At 38.6% G+C, this 18,415-nt stretch overlaps 1 protein-coding gene and 1 long non-coding RNA gene across 3 annotated transcripts in view; one reads left to right on the forward strand and one right to left on the reverse strand.

Moving 5' to 3' along the window:
• Positions 1-18,415, reverse strand: part of LOC121892196 (NACHT, LRR and PYD domains-containing protein 12-like) — a 171,569-nt gene that overhangs the window by 13,215 nt on the left and 139,939 nt on the right. For both annotated transcript variants that reach the window (XM_042405103.1, XM_042405104.1), the window contains 3 exons: positions 18,201-18,374; positions 12,493-12,669; positions 2,544-2,720 (listed from right to left, as the gene is read on the reverse strand). In XM_042405103.1, coding sequence (XP_042261037.1) covers positions 2,544-2,720; positions 12,493-12,669; positions 18,201-18,374 — 528 coding nt within the window. The remainder of the gene's footprint in view (positions 1-2,543; positions 2,721-12,492; positions 12,670-18,200; positions 18,375-18,415) is intronic.
• Positions 459-976, forward strand: LOC121892214. Its single transcript, XR_006094347.1, has 2 exons — positions 459-606; positions 894-976. It is a non-coding gene; the product is annotated as an uncharacterized LOC121892214 (long non-coding RNA).

An 18,415-nucleotide genomic window follows, 5' to 3' on the forward strand; every position in this document is an offset into this window, starting at 1 on the left:
AGTTCAGTGTAGAGAAATACAGCGATACAGACAACCGCCTTACTGCGTATCTATGACGACACTGTCGACACCGCGTATCCGTATCTGTGACACGCCTGCTCCGTAACATAACTAGTAGTTTCAGGGGGCCTACCACCCCCCCTGAAAACAATCCTAGTAGAAACACTGTCAATCATTATTATTAAACGTCAGAAGGATGATCAATAATTAATCTATAGAGCTCATATTGAAACAGACTTTACAAAGTGCTTCACAATTCAGGATCAAATGAAAAGATCATTAACAGGGAAGTAATGGCTTGAATAAAATTCATAAATTGAATCATTTATATGTTGACACTGTTTGGATGCTTTCAACTGTTTGTTCGTCTGATTTCTACGTTCACAAACAAAATGAAAAAGTTAATTATTGTCATTTTTACTCTGACAAGTGACTTTTGTGGATGTGTAACAGTTAAAAAAGACACTTTAATAATTCTTATTTCTAATTTGTGTTTGTGAATTTTATCTCAATGAGGAATTTTTATTCATGAATGTTTCCTGTGGAAATGACCTTGCTGCACATCGTCCCTTCTGTTCCTCACAGAGCTGTTTTGCATTGCTGAGGGTAAGTTGTGTGGAAAAATGCTGCTGCGCTATTTTATTGTTTTCTATGGAAATTGAACCGTTTATGTTGTAACATTTAATGCATATTGTTTCCTGTTAATACTATTACTTTAACTAGCTGTTTCATGTTGTTTTGACTGTTAATATGAGTTTTGTAGATGCTTTTGTTTAACTTTCTTGGTGCCATTTCTATTACGGCAGGCTGCCCTGCGTCATGTAGTCAACGTAGCGCTGCAGAGATTTTAGCATCTATTTCCTGGTGTAAATTCTGTTATTTTGCATGTTTAGGAGCAGATGTGCAGGAGAGACCAGAAGGTGATTCATATGTGTTACATTGTCTTCTGCAGGAGCAAATAAAGGCTGGAAACCAATCCTTTGAGTCGTCTCGTTACATGTCCTTACCACATCTGTCACACATGGACAAGTGAAAGATAAATTTACTTGTCTGAAGGACAAGTGCCTCAAAAAGTTAATGTGGAGCCCTGCATGCACACCTGTCACCTGCTGTTTTGGTTCATGTATGTGCAGCAGTGCAATGTGTAAAAGGGCTGAGTGAATATAGATCAACTGGTGTGGTGATTAATAAATACTCTCTCAGCCAGTCACATCACTGGTCTCATAGCTGTGAAACACTTGTGCCAATCACAGTTAAACGTGATAACGACAGCTCAACAAACGGAAAGCTTTTCTTCAGGAAATGTCTGGATGGTTCAGAGCGTCACGACATGAACACACATCACCACAAATCTGCAGCCAAAGACAGATGGAGCAGTTTTTTCATCACTTAATATAATAAAAATAGAAATTTTTAAAAAATGTAAAAAAATGTATTTGGTGAAGCTGTTTACTGACGGACTGACACTATTTCAGCAATAATTATAGTCTAATGTATCTCACCTCGTACACGGTCACATAGTTTAGTAATTAATGTTACACAACAGCGTTTGCATCGTAATGTGTCTCAAGGATAAAACATGAGACGCTACTTTGGCTAAAAAGAAAGTTGGAAAAGAGGCTGATGAGCCCCGCTAACCCGATGTCTCCTTCATAAAAAAGCAGAATATCGAGTTATAACCGACCAGACTGATGTGTGTAGAGTTGTGTGTGTTTCTACTGTAGCAGCCTAGTGTCATCAGGAGATTTAATGAAGGTAAACACAGTGAACGGTGGTGCGTAACGGCACTGCGCTCTGGCGCAGCACTTCTCAGAGGCTGCAGATTTATCAACATATCAGTCCTGCTGACTTCAGATGCTGCAGGGATTTAATCAAGTGAAGGAGAAGCTTTTCATACAGTATAAACAGCTGTGGACAACAGATACTGTAACAATCACCCACATTCATTTATACATCACTGCACACTGATTTACTGACTTTCCTGCTTTAACCACATTAAACCTTATTTTCTGTGCACATGTTGGTTGGAGAGTGTTTAATAGAAATAAATGATTTATATTTGAAGCATTAATCTGTTGTTGCAGCACGTCTGCATCCAGTAGACTATTTAGTATGAAACACAGGCGCCTGATACTGTAGCAGTAGCCTATGTGACGCTCACAAAAACAAAGGGATTTTATGAGGATGACGTATGACTGCAGCGTTCTACTATAGTCATACGTCATTGTTCAGTTTTAACAACAGCTGACATTTTTGATCTTTGAGCACAAAATGAAGTTATTTGTCCACAAATATTTGGTGAACATTGTGGCTAATCAACATGGTCAGAAAATGACTCAGAAAAATATGAAATATCTCAAAAATGCCAAAATACACTGGAGGGAGGCTTTAAATAGTATTTAAATGTTTGAAAACAACATTTGAATGTGTAAATCTGAAGGAGATTTTACCTCATAAAAATCATCCTTATGTCTGCAGTTTAGTGTCACCACAACTTTCACATCATATTAATCTCAGCACAGAAGTAAGAAATGGTGTCTGACCTCAGAGTCTCCAGTCTACAGTCTGGACTCTCCAGAAAATCAAACTGCAGATTCCTTTCTGAACCATCCCGACTGAAGTTGTAGCTCAGCTCCAGCACTCTCAGGTGGGAGGGGTTGGACTTCAGAGCTGAGAGCAGAGAAGCACAGCTGATCTCTGACAACATGCAGGTCCTCAATCTGAATAAAGAAGAAATCATGTAGCGTTAGAAGCAGATTACATGGGTGCAAGAGCTCCGTCTACAGACGGATTTCCATCAAAAGTGAATTATTTGTTCCATCATACTCTCTTTATTTTTACCACTAACACAAAAAAGATTTTACTCTGCCACCACATTTCTGCTTTTTTCACTTTGTAAACAATTAAACGGCGAGGGAAAGAGACGTTGGTTGTTCCAGACATCAACGCTTGTTCCAGCTTCCTGCGGTTGTTTATGCATCGATTTATACGTCTGTTTCCTCCAAAATAATCAAAGGTATGGCAGTTTTATTTAATGTGCACTTATTTCTCTGTAGGGATGGGTACCGAAACCCGGTATTAAACCAGCCCTGAGGATAAATGATTAAAGACTGTAGTATTGATAAGCTCCGATGTTACCGGTTCTTTTATCAGCACTTTTTAATGTTTTGGTGTAATTTATTCTCAAACTGCAGCCTCTCCTCCACACACACACACACACACACACACACACACACACACACACACACACACACACTCACACACACACTTAAACACAGACACAGAGACATACACAAACACACACACACACACACACAAACACACACACACACAAAAAAACCACACAGACACACACGCATATACAAAGACACACAAACACACAGACACACACACAGACACAAACACAAAGACACACACAAACAGACACACAGACACACACACACAGACACAAAGACACGCACACACACAAAAAACAAACACATAGACACACACACAAACACACAGACACACAAACACAGAGACACACACACACACAGACACATACTCACACACAAACACACATACACACACACAAACACACACAGACAGACACACACAAACACACATACACACACACACACACAAACACAAACAAACAGACACGCACACACACAAACACACGCACACAAACACACACACACACTCACACACACAAACACACACACACAAACACACACACACACAAACACACGCACACACAGACACACAAAAACACAGACACACACACACACACACACACAAACAAAGACACACACACACACAAACACAAACACACAGACACGCACACACACACAAACACAGACACACACACTCACACACACAAACACACAGACACACACAAACACACACACAAACACACAGACACACACACACAAACACACAGACACGCACACAGACACACACACACACACACACACACACAAACACACACACACAGCAAAGTCAGTGAACAGCAGATCACATGTGAAGTGAAGATTACTCGAGTTGACGACAACTACGCTCGTTACTTCTTAAGTGTAATAACACCTTAGTGAGTAAAAAGCCAATACTCTATCAATACACCTGATCAACAAGCATAAACATGTAGAAAAGTGATATTTTCAACTGCTCTGTCTGCAGTCTCTCATCCACCGCTGCTATGTTTTACACAACCACAGCGCGCTAGCTCGGCTAATAGCTAATTGTTAGCAACAAGCTAAAACTAAAGCTGTCTGTATGTAGTCTAACTGTTTAGCTTAGTTTGCCACCAATCTTCAAATTTGGCTCATTGTTGTAAACTCAGCTGCTGGCTGAGACAAAGCAGCCTCTCCTCTCTACCAGCGGTACCTGCAGCAGTCAATCACATCAGCAGCAGAGGGAGGAGGAGGAGGACAGGAGGAAGGACTGATACTGACTGATGTCTGTCTTCTTCTTTCTTTCTAAACTTCACTCAGTATTTTCATGTCAGGAATATTATTTATTTTATTGACATTTTACATTTGTTTCCAGAGATATTATTGAGTTTATAAAGTGACTTTGCTGTTGTAAACATGACTGTTGCAGCTGGGCGGCTGTGGCTCAGGAGGTAGGGTCAGGAGCGGGTCGTCCACTAATCGGAAGATTGGCGGTTCGATTCCCGGCTCCTCCAGTCCGCATGTCGATGTGTCCTTGGGCAAGATACTTAAACCCAAATTGCTCCTGATGGCTGTGCCATCAGTGTGTGAATGTGTATGAATGATTAGATTTCCTGTGATGGGCAGGTTGGGACCTCGCATGGTAGCCCCTGTACCCATTCAGCGTATGAATGTGTGTAAATGGGTGAATGTGATTCGCGGTGTAAAAGCGCTTTGAGTGGTCGGAAGGCTAGAAAGGCGCTATACAAGTACAGTCCATTTACCATTTACTGTTGCTGCTCTAGAAACAATGTTTAGTTATATTTGTAATAAAAATAAATTCTAATCCTGTTCTGAATTTATTTTTTAAAAAAGAATAAATTCAGAGTTTACGGCTCGACTTTAAGGCTTGTCCGATTTCTTTATACGACAAATGGAAAAGAAATTTACTTGTCCCACCACACAAGTTAAAAGTCACAAAAAAATCCTCACAATGTTTCATCTGCTCTGCACCTCTACTGTGCGCACTGAAAAAGAGGGATGATGCATCACAGACAAACAAAGTCTGTGACGAGATGTCAAGAGGCAGATATTCACATTTTATTACATAATGAAAAGGTCCAAACCTTCAGATGCACAAGAAAGAAAACGGAGAAAAGAGGAGGAGGAACAGAAAGTCCAATATAGAGGTATGTTGTCTTATGTTAACATAGCTAGCTAAGTAGCAATAAAGCTAATGCTAGATAATGATGCTACGATAGCTGCTGGACTCACATATCGTTACAGATTGAAGGATATGAGACTGAATGACAAGCCAGTAGCGAGCTATCTGGTTAACTGCTCCTTCCTACAACGTAAGGCTTTGTGCTGAAATTTCACTGACCAATATCAGTGATAATGGCTAACGCTATATCCATAAAAACATAGATTTCTGCACTGGGTTGCACCAACTATGTGTAAGCTGGCATGAGCCACTTGGCATCGTAGCACATTGTAGTAAACTGGAGCAATAGTGAAATATCATATCAATAAATTAGGTCTCTACTGGATTACTGTGTTGCTAAATGGCAGCAATTAGAGTTATGTTGTAACTTATCTCCGTGGTGAAAGCTTTTATTTTAGTGATGCATAAATCACAACTTTGTGATAATAATTTACGTTATAACTAAGTTTGAACTGACACACAGCTGGTGCAACAGGCTGCAGCAGTTGTTTGTCTACTTTGCAGCTACATGTTTTTGCTTGTAACAGGCTGATATCTACTCTATAACTGTCCAGATGCACTCAGGAAATATCTGCAGAAGCCTCCAGCTGCTGGAGAAGTCACATCTGATCTCCCATCTACACCACTCTCTGAAGCAGGTCAGTTCAGCCACTTATTTGTGGTCTCTGTGTAACTGATAATACACTGCTATGTTGTCTTTATTATTATTATTATTATTATTATTATTATTATTATTTGAATGTCACAGATACACCTTGTTAATTTCAAGTCAAATATCAATATTATCTTTTATTAAATGGTTTCTTACATACTTGTGTTATCATGGTAACACTAGTGCAATAAAATATATTGAATCATAAATATAATTTCTATATTATAAAGGGAACATAGCTAACTTAAATACTAATCAATATTAGACTGCAACCATCTATATTTATTCAAGTTGTCTACAGGACACATTAAAGCAAGAATAACTTATTCCATCTAAAATAATTTAAACTTGGATTCTTGACCTTTTTTCACTCATGTAATTGATCAGTTCTGGTCAACCGTTATCTATAATTTATGCTTCAGATGTGTTTATTGTCTGATGTGTTGTCATTTATGAATCATTGTGTGTCCTTACTAAAGGATTAATAACTATATTTGCATGTATGTTTAGATTTACCTGCAGGTGAAGCAACAACAGACACAACAGACACTTCTACTACTCTACAGCCTGCAGACACCATCAACTGGAACAGATCCTGAAGTATGTGAGTCCATCAAGGCAGCAGCTATAGATCCTGCTGACTGGCAGCCCTGTCTGATATGGTGAGGACAGAGATAGTCAGCAGAGGCCATATCAGCTAAAATAAGACTCTACATTTACAAAATGAGAGGATGGGAGAAGTTCCCATCACCACCACTTCTACAGAAAATAAGTGAATGGAGAGAAAATCAAGAGAAGTTGGTTGGGTATATTCCAAGAAAAAATTTTTAAAAAGTCTTTACTACTTCTGCTGCAACCTGTTCTCACAAAAAAAATACAAACTAATCAGTAATTGATTTAATGACTGGAAAAATTGCAGTGAAATACTCAAAACCCACGAGAACAGTCCAGGGATCTCATTTGTTGAGTAAGCAGGAACGGGGCCTGAAAGAGGCGTACGCCACTTCCCAAGCAAAAGTTGTGATCTATAAAAACAAACTTGATGGGACAATGTGCGCACCTGCACCTAAACTCTTACCCATGCGTAGGAACATTTTAGAGACAGGGGAAATCGACGACGCAGAATTGAAGTGAATTGAAGGCAGATTGTATAATAATCCTCTCACACATTTCATTTCACTTAATATCAAACATCAATTATAGATTTTTAATATTTGGTTATACTGTGCATATATCACCAAGTATGAGTTCCCATGTAGTTTATATGTGTAAAATGGCTACAGTAAACACGGCTGTATTGTCAAGCACAGAGACACTGGAGACACAGCGGTGGCTGCCACACACACTCTGCCTTCTCCAGTCACCTCACCGGCTCATCTTCACCACCTGTGCTCACTGTGTCAATTAGAGAAATACCTGTATGCTGGATTTTGGAGTAAATATAAACTAATATAGTGTTTATTGTATTTTACATATTGACTGAGTGGTGTAAAAACTACTTATACTGGTTAACTGGGAGCTGGCCCACTGCAGGGTGTGTTAAACATTTAACCAGAGATGTCTGACTTAACAATCCACAGGAATGTTTATTGAGGTTGTATATGGTTGTTTTGGGTTACACACATAATTTCAATACGTGTGAAAACGGGGAAATAAAAGGTTAAATGTCTGTTCATGCCTGTTGCGGTCCTTCCTCTGCTGCTGCTGAGCACAAGTGACAAGAGAGGCTCCGATACACTGACTCTCAACACTGATTGGCCAGGCGTCTAAAGACAGAGAGAGTGATTGGTGCGGCGAAAGAAACACATGTACATGAATATTCATGAAGGCTTTTGCATCGACCATTTATGGTTGAATGTGGGCGTGTAGAGGGCGGGATATGACGCTGATACATGAGCGCACATTTCCAGGTGGACTGTGATTTATAAAGGGAAATATACGTGCATTCGTGTGTACGCATGGTTTTATAAATCTGATTATTTTTTGGTGCACGCCATTTTCGGCTTTTGTGCGCACGTACAATTTTAGTATGGATCCTACACACTGTTTTATAAATGAAACCCCAGAACATTGTGGGCACATGACATCATGGAAGGAGTCGTCTATCCAGTGTAATCTATCAATAACCAAGTGCCAGCGTCTTGGATGTTACTAACAGGTAAAGGTAGTTAATAATAGTAATATTTAACAATTGATTCATTCTGTGAAACGTGATTTGTTTGTTTGAAAAGTAATTGTAATTTATAAAAATCTATATTTTTGTCTTGAAACCATTGTGGTGTCTGATGTTTGTTGTCCATATTTTTACTGTAGAATGAGTGGGTGTGTCATGGACTCATGGTTTGGGCTCTTTGTGTTTTTTCTTCTTTTGGTTTTCTGTGTTACACTTGTGTTGTCCAGTCTTTTTGCTCATTCATGTTATTTGAGTTGTATCTTTGAAAGACTGTATTAGATTATTGGTTAGCTTGTAGTGCTGTGTACCTAGGTTGATTTATTCAGAGACACTTTGATTTATGCTGGCTTGTTATTGAGTGCTGTTGTGTTTTCTGGGTTTTACTTTGCTCTGTGTTTCTCTTGTGTGTTCCTTCACTCCTCCTGTTTTCATGTGCTCCTCCTCTCACCTGCCCTGCAGTAGCCTCGTCGGTCCTGCCCTGCTCCTAGTGTCTTCCCCAGCCTATCAGCTCCCAGCCTGCCCTTGTATTGTGCCACCTGTTCCTTGTTGTCTGATTACTTCAGTTTGTATTCAAGTTCAGTTTTCAGTTCAGTCTTTGTCGAGTCGTCTGTTCAGTTAGTCAATTCTGTTCTGTCGTGTTTGCTCAGTTTCCTGCTCAGTCGATTTTTTTTTTGTATCTTGTTCTACTCAGCTCATCCTGCTTTTGTTTTTTTCCTGCCAGTCGTTGAAATAAAGACGCTTTTCTTCAGCCCTGCTTTCTGGTCTCTGCATTTGGGTCCACCTGCTCCTCAATGTATGACAGGGTGGTGATGAGGCAGTACTGGTGGGGTAATGTGGTTTGGGGGGGGGCACCAAATCCTGATCTCTCCTAGGGCACCAACATGTCTAGAGCCGGCCCTGCTGGCAGATTTATTAAAGGAAAGCTTTTACATTTTCAGAGTGAGTGAAGAAATCAGGAGAGAGGAGACAGAAGTGAGGAAGAATTGCAGGATGTAACTTAATGGTGTTGAAAGAAAAACAAGGAGAAAGTAAAGAAGTGATTGAAAAGGAAGAAGGTGCAACTGATTCAAGATTTAAAGAAACAGTTGAAGGAGTAAAGAGAAACACACAGAGGCAGCCCAGGCGTCAGGTGATGGAGAGACATGAACACATTCAAAGCAGGAGGCAGAAAAAACTGTTAAGGTCTGACTTCCACCTGTATCTAGATGAATTACTGTTCTGTAAATATGTTTAAAGGCACAATCTGTTATCCAAACTAAAGGACATCCTAACAAACAAAAGTCAAAGCACAAGATTCAAACCTGCTATAAAAGGACTTACAGATGTTTTAACACAGGTACTAACACTACACAACAACTCTGTTAACATGATGTTTTCTTCAGCTGTTAGAAGGTCGTTGACCTCAGTAACTGTTGTAAACACAGCACTAAAACTGACACTTTCAGTTATTAGGAAACAAAATGCTGATTCATCTGATTCATTTATAAGTCAAACTGTTGTCTTGATTTGGCTTTAAGTTTTCCCATCAGTCACTTTTGTTATGTTGTTATATTACAAACATTGATCTATATTAAGGACCATATAGAGGCTGAGAATCCAGATTTGTTTTTCAGATAGAGACTGATTGGTCCATCTATCATCCATAAGGCCTACGTTTATTTATGTGTTGTAAATAAATACTTTTAATATTTAAACATTAGGTTAATAAATATTGATAATATTTGTTTAATATTTATTTACCTATTTTTCGTGCACTTGTTTCATTTCAGCTCAGTGTAGAGAAATACAGCGATACAGACAACCGTCTTACTGCGTATCTATGACGACACTGTCGACACCGCGTATCCGTATCTGTGACACGCCTGCTCCGTAACATAACTAGTAGTTTCAGGGGGCCTACCACCCCCCCTGAAAACAATCCTAGTAGAAACACTGTCAATCATTATTATTAAACGTCAGAAGGATGATCAATAATTAATCTATAGAGCTCATATTGAAACAGACTTTACAAAGTGCTTCACAATTCAGGATCAAATGAAAAGATCATTAACAGGGAAGTAATGGCTTGAATAAAATTCATAAATTGAATCATTTATATGTTGACACTGTTTGGATGCTTTCAACTGTTTGTTGGTCTGATTTCTACGTTCACAAACAAAATGAAAAAGTTAATTATTGTCATTTTTACTCTGACAAGTGACTTTTGTGGATGTGTAACAGTTAAAAAAGACACTTTAATAATTCTTATTTCCAATTTGTGTTTGTGAATTTTATCTCAATGAGGAATTTTTATTCATGAATGTTTCCTGTGGAAATTAACTTGCTGCACATCGTCCCTTCTGTCCCTCACAGAGCTGTTTTGCATTGCTGAGGGTAAGTTGTGTGGAAAAATGCTGCTGCTCTATTTTATTGTTTTCTATGGAAATTGAACCGTTTATGTTGTAACATTTAATGCATATTGTTTACTGTTAATACTATTACTTTAACTAGCTGTTTCATGTTGTTTTGACTGTTAATATGAGTTTTGTAGATGCTTTTGTTTAACTTTCTTGGTGCCATTTGTATTACGGCAGGCTGCCCTGCGTCATGTAGTCAACGTAGCGCTGCAGAGATTTTAGCATCTATTTCCTGGTGTAAATTCTGTTATTTTGCATGTTTATGAGCAGATGTGCAGGAGACACCAGAAGGTGATTCATATGTGTTACATTGTCTTCTGCAGGAGCAAATAAAGGCTGGAAACCAATCCTTTGAGTCGTCTCGTTACATGTCCTCACCACATCTGTCACACATGGACAAGTGAAAGATAAATTTACTTGTCTGAAGGACAAGTGCCTCAAAAAGTTAATGTGGAGCCCTGCATGCACACCTGTCACCTGCTGTTTTGGTTCATGTATGCGCAGCAGTGCAACATGTAAAAGGGCTGAGTGAATATAGATCAACTGGTGTGGTGATTAATAAATACTCTCTCAGCCAGTTACATCACTGGTCTCATAGCTGTGAAACACTTGTGCCAATCACAGTTAAACGTGATAACGACAGCTCAACAAACGGAAAGCTTTTCTTCAGGAAATGTCTGGATGGTTCAGAGCGTCACGACATGAACACACATCACCACAAATCTGCAGCCAAAGACAGATGGAGCAGTTTTTTCATCAGTTAATATAATAACAATAGAAATTTTTTAAAAATGTAAAAAAATGTATTTGGTGAAGCTGTTTACTGACGGACTAATGCTATTTCAGCAATAATTATAGCCTAATGTATCTCACCTCGTACACGGTCACATAGTTTAGTAATTAATGTTACACAACAGCGTTTGCATCGTAATGTCTCTCAAGGATAAAACATGAGACGCTACTTTGGCTAAAAAAAAAAAATTGAAAAAGAGGCTGATGAGCCCCGCTAACCCGACGTCTCCTTCATAAAAAAGCAGAATATCGAGTTATAACCGACCAGTCTGATGTGTGTAGAGGGGTGTGTGTTTCTACTGTAGCAGCCTGGTGTCATCAGGAGATTTAATGAAGGTAAACACAGTGAACGGTGGTGCGTAACGGCACTGCGCTCTGGCGCAGCACTTCTCAGAGGCTGCAGATTTATCAACATATCAGTCCTGCTGACTTCAGATGCTGCAGGGATTTAATCAAGTGAAGGAGAAGCTTTTCATACAGTATAAACAGCTGTGGACAACAGATACTGTAACAATCACCCACATTCATTTATACATCACTGCACACTGATTTACTGACTTTCCTGCTTTAACCACATTAAACTTTATTTTCTGTGCACATGTTGGTTGGAGAGTGTTTAATTGAAATAAATGATTTATATTTGAAGCATTAATCTGTTGTTGCAGCACGTCTGCATCCAGTAGACTATTTAGTATGAAACACAGGCGCCTGATACTGTAGCAGTAGCCTATGTGACGCTCACAAAAACAAAGGGATTTTATGAGGATGACGTATGACTGCAGCGTTCTACTATAGTCATACGTCATTGTTCAGTTTTAACAACAGCTGACATTTTTGATCTTTGAGCACAAAATGAAGTTATTTGTCCACAAATATTTGGTGAACATTGTGGCTAATCAACATGGTCAGAAAATGACTCAGAAAAATATGAAATATCTCAAAAATGCCAAAATACACTGGAGGGAGGCTTTAAATAGTATTTAAATGTTTGAAAACAACATTTGAATGTGTAAATCTGAAGGAGATTTTACCTCATAAAAATCATCCTTATGTCTGCAGTTTAGTGTCACCACAACTTTCACATCATATTAATCTCAGCACAGAAGTAAGAAATGGTGTCTGACCTCAGAGTCTCCAGTCTACAGTCTGGACTCTCCAGAAAATCAAACTGCAGATTCCTTTCTGAACGGTCCCGACTGTAGTTTCCACTCAGATTCAGCTCTCTCAGATGGGAGGGGTTGGACTTCAGAGCTGAGAGCAGAGAAGCACAGCTGATCTTTGACAAACTGCAGTTCTCCAATCTGAATAAAGAAGAAATCATGTAGCGTTAGAAGCAGATTACATGGGTGCAAGAGCTCCGTCTACAGACGGATTTCCATCAGCAGTGAATTATTTGTTCCATCATAGTCTGTTTATTTTGACCACTAACACAAAAAAGATTTTACTCTGCCACCACATTTCTGCTTTTTTCACTTTGTAAACGATTAAACGGCGAAGGAAAGAGACGTTGGTTGTTCCAGACATCAACGCTTGTTCCAGCTTCCTGCGGTTGTTTATGCATCGATTTATACGTCTGTTTTCTCCAAAATAATCAAAGGTATAGCAGTTTTATTTAATGTGCACTTATTTCTCTGTAGGGATGGGTACCGAAACCCGGTATTAAACGAGCCCCGAGGATAAATGATTAAAGACTGTAGTATTGATAAGCTCCGATGTTACCGATTCTTTTATCAGCACTTTTTAATGTTTTGGTGTAATTTACTCTCAAACTGCAGCCTCTCCTCCACACACACACACACACACACACACACACACACACACACACACAGCAAAGTCAGTGAACAGCAGATCACATGTGAAGTGAAGATTACTCGAGTTGACGACAACTACGCTCGTTACTTCTTAAGTGCAATGACACCTTAGTGAGTAAAAAGCCAATACTCTATCAATACACCTGATCAACAAGCATAAACATGTAGAAAAGTGATATTTTCAACTGCTCTGTCCGCAGTCTCTCATCCACCGCTGCTATGTTTTACACAACCACAGCGCGCTAGCTCGGCTAATAGCTAATTGTTAGCAACAAGCTAAAACTAAAGCTGTCTGTATGTAGTCTAACTGTTTAGCTTAGTTTGCCACCAATCTTCAAATTTGGCTCATTGTTGTAAACTCAGCTGCTGGCTGAGACAAAGCAGCCTCTCCTCTCTACCAGCGGTACCTGCAGCAGTCAATCACATCAGCAGCAGAGGGAGGAGGAGGAGGACAGGAGGAAGGACTGATACTGACTGATGTCTGTCTTCTTCTTTCTTTCTAAACTTCACTCAGTATTTTCATGTCAGGAATATTATTTATTTTATTGACATTTTACATTTGTTTCCAGAGATATTATTGAGTTTATAAAGTGACTTTGCTGTTGTAAACATGACTGTTGCTGCTCTAGAAACAATGTTTAGTTATATTTATAATATAAATAAATTCTAATCCTGTTCTGAATTTATTCTTTTTTAAAACAATTAAAAAAAAAAAAAAAAAAAAAAAGCAATTATTTAGTATTGAAAAGGAACCAATAACAATAAGGACCAAACAAATAAGGAGGATCAATAAGACTATTGATTATCATGTTAATATGAAAGTATCAAGAATTTTTTTCTTTTACTGACTGATGTAGATTCTGGTTGCCTTTAAAGTTGATAAAGATAATAAGTACAGATATTTGTGCTATTTTTATTCTAAAATATAGTTGAATAGTTAAAATAAGTAGGCCTACGAGTGTTTTGTCAGGAAGGAGAGAAATAGCATACTTTTTGAAGGTAAAATATTTTATTTTATCCTTTTCATGTATAAATTGGTGCCTTTGCCAGGGATGAAAATCATGGTCAGAATGCACCAAATGGCACAAAATATTTTCCAGGGGGCCATGCCTCCAGACCCCCCTAGGTGACTTCACACTTTGGTGCTCGTCATTGGACACCAGTAGAAAAAAGTTCAGTCAAAAAATTTTTTCCCACCAGCATCCATGAGATTATTCTGCTTGAAATCATTCAATGTTTCATAATCTGTTCAGAGCTGAAGAAGGTTTAGAATGTACAAATTTAGAAAATGGAAACTCCAAACACCTGAACCCAACAGGATGCAGGTTAAAAACTGTCAAATACAAACAGTGAAAAAGAGCTTCATTAATATTAATGACAACATGCTGCTACTTCAATAAACACACAGTGACTTAACAGTGAATTAGCCAGTGCAGCTTTTTCATCTTATATTAAATATGAAGACCAAAAAGATGCTCAGTGTGGATCAGTATAAAGTCTATGTGGTCACAGATGTTTTAATGTTATCAAAATTGATTTAAAACAAAGATCTGAATGTTTGAAAGTATGTTTTTAAATTGTTAACTATGGGTTAAAATTAAATAATTAAAGCCCCACTCCAGCCAGTGTTACTTCCTGTTTAACCGTTAACATTCTTTCTCAAACAGAGAATGGGGGTGTGGTTAAAAGTGAGATGCAATCCGTTACCATGGCAACCAGATTGCCATTCTAGTGCTCTGGTGATGTGTCGCAATGGTAATGATATTATAGCCTAACCTGTCCACTTACTACAGCATTAGCTATATAGATGAGGTTACATGTCAGTATCAGAGATATGTGAAATCCATAGATGAAATCAGACGTTGGCTCCTTTATTGATGGATCATGTGTCCTAAACAATGACATCTTGCTTTATTTTATAGTAAATGTTCGTAAATTTTCTTCCTCAGGTCTGGTTCTACGTGGATGCAAAAGCATGCATTGCAACCTCAGTTCAATATTTTTCACCCTCAGTTGAAATTTAATAATAAATGCCGAGTGCAGCGTGGTAGGTCTCAGGCACACGGACTGTGTGGACGTCTCCATGCACACCTGTCACCTGCTATTTTGGTTCATGTATGTGCAGCAGTGCAACGTGTAAAAGGGCTGAGTGAATATAGATCAACTGGTGTGGTGATTAATAAATACTCTCTCAGCCAGTCACATCACTGGTCTCATAGCTGTGAAACACTTGTGCCAATCACAGTTAAACGTGATAATGACAGCTCAACAAACGGAAAGCTTTTCTTCAGGAAATGTCTGGATGGTTCAGAGCGTCACGACATGAACACACATCACCACAAATCTGCAGCCAAAGACAGATGGAGCAGTTTTTTCATCAGTTAATACAATAACAATAGAAATAAAAAATTTGATTAGGTGAAACTGTTAATATGATTATAGACCATCGGACCATCGCTATTTCAGCAATAGTTATAGCCTAATGTATCTCACCTCGTACACGGTCACATTAGTAATTAATGTTACACAGCAGCGTTTGCATCATAATGTGTCTGAAGGATAAAACATGAAACGCTACTTTGGCTAAAAAGAAAGTTGGAAAAGAGGCTGATGAACCCCCGCTAACCCGACGTCTCCTTCATAAAAAAGTAGAATATCGAGTTATAACCGACCAGACTGATGTGTGTAGAGGTGTGTGTCTTGTGTGTGTCACTTGAGGCTCAAGCCGTTCCAGTAACGAAGCTTAGCTGCGTCTAGTCAACGCTAAGTCTAGCCAGACTAGAATAAGCTTGAAGTGTGCACGTGCACGGAGTACATAAGCAGCCACGAATAGTCGATTGTCGAAAAGACGAAACTATGTCGCAAAAAGAAGAGAAATCTAGAGCGGTTTTCATCTCAGCAGCAGAACAAATCTGCTGATGAAATCATATGAAGAATATAAAGGAGTTTTCGCCAAAAGGGGCAAAACGGCTGCAATTAACAAGGTGAATGAACTGACTTGGCACAAAACTGATGACAGATTAAATGTATACCTGTCGGTGGGCAGTGATAGCCTAAAGGTTAGAGAAGCGAGCTTAGTACTGGAAGGATGAAGGTTCAATCCCTGCATCCGACTTGATGAGTCTGCATGGTGAATATGGTTAATAAATGAGCATTCAGATCAGTGACTGTGGTTATATTATCACTAGGCCAGATAATATCAGATGTATATTTAAAATTACAGTGTAAGCAATTTAAGAGAACTTTCCAACATTATCATACTATTTGACACATTTTCTCTTTCACAGGATGTCAATTTACAAGCATCACTGAAAGTTAAAAATTTAGTGGAAACTGGAGAAGGATATAAATACAGTGGAAACCACTTATAATGGTCACGTCTGTCCTGGTCAAATATCACCATAAGCAGATGATTATTATAACATTTTCTTTTTCTTTATTTGTCATGCAGAATACCACCTAATTGACATTTGTATATTTATTAGCCTACATGAATATAAAGATACAGATTTTAATGACTGTTTAAAAATACAGTACAGCTGTTTCAAACGCAGTGTGCGCATTTTTGAATTGGTGAAAGCAGTGAAATTTACTTAAATCCCCCATAGTCATAAGTTTCGGGGAGACTACATTTGTCTTTGAGAGAAAATGACTTTCTGTCTCTGTCATGATTTCAGTGTTCACGCAGCAGCAGCAGCTTATCATGGGAGTAAAGCACAAAAATAGATTTACATGGTTTAAAATGTTTCTCCATATGTTGTCATGTATGAAGAGACCCAAAATGAATACTGTAGGCGGATTGCTTGTTTTCTATAGGTGACTTATTCAAACAGCATAAATGTTGTATAGGAATGATTCTGTCTCAGAGCTTTTTGATAAGCAGCTGATCACTGTAACTGTAATCACTATGAGCAGTTACTACTGTATACATTTAAACACAGCAGAAGGTTATAGTTTGGACTAATTTTCTTTTTGTCTTCACAGTTTGAACAAAATCAGTGAATGAATAAATAAATCATTTCAAAATAACACTGGTACACTTTTATTTCTTAAATTATAAATGCTAAGCTTTTAAATAAAAGGGTTGCAAGTGCGAAAAGACATGATGGAACCGTCTTTTGAGAGTCTGTTTCCGTCCGTCGGACATTCTTTGACATACAGCTGAGTTAAGCTTGACGGAGCCACGGTGCAGGCTAGTTCTGCTAACTAAGTTACCATGGTTACTGAGCTGGAACTCATATAAGCTGCAGTGATGGAACGGAACTCTCACTTAAATTAGCGAGGCTTATTGAAAAAAGCCAGGCTATCCCGTCAGCCAGCTTGATGGAACACCCCCAAGGAGATTTAATGAAGGTAAACACAGTAACGGTCGTGCGTAATGGCATTGCGCTCTGGCGCAGCACTTCTCAGAGGCTGCAGATTTATCAACATATCAGTCCTGCTGACTTCAGATGCTGCAGGGATTAAATCAAGTGAAGGAGAAGCTTTTCATACAGTATAAACAGCTGTGGACAACAGATACTGTAACAATCACCCACATTCATTTATACATCACTGCACACTGATTTACTGACTTTCCTGCTTTAACCACATTAAACATTATTTTATGTGCAGATTTTGGTTGGAGAGTGTTTAATTGAAATAAATGATTTATATTTGAAGCATTAATCTGTTGTTGCAGCACATCTGCATCCAGTAGACTATTTAGTATGAAACACAGGCGCCTGATACTGTATCAGTAGCCTATGTGACGCTCACAAAAACAAAGGGATTTTATGAGGATGACGTATGACTGCAGCGTTCTACTATAGTCATACGTCATTGTTCAGTTTTAACAACAGCTGACATTTTTGATCTTTGAGCACAAAATTAAGTTATTTGTCCACAAATATTTGGTGAACATTGTGGCTAATCAACATGGTCAGAAAATGACCTGCCTGCAGTTTTTGTCTGCAGTTTAGTGTCATCATAACTTTCACATCATATTAATCTCAGCACAGAAGAAAGAAATGGTGTCTGACCTCAGAGTCTCCAGTCTACAGTGTGGACTCTCCAGAAAATCACACAGCATCTTCATTTCTAAATCCTGGATTTTGTTGTTACTCAGATCCAACTCTGTTAGATGGGAGGGGTCAGACCTCAGAGCTGAGGCCAGAGAAGCACAGCTGATCTCTGACAAACTGCAGTCCCACAATCTGAAAAAAGAAGATATTTTGTATTATTAGAAGCAGATTAT

The sequence above is a fragment of the Thunnus maccoyii genome, chromosome 24 (assembly GCF_910596095.1).
Source record: "Thunnus maccoyii chromosome 24, fThuMac1.1, whole genome shotgun sequence".
In the NCBI taxonomy this organism is placed as follows: domain Eukaryota; kingdom Metazoa; phylum Chordata; class Actinopteri; order Scombriformes; family Scombridae; genus Thunnus; species Thunnus maccoyii.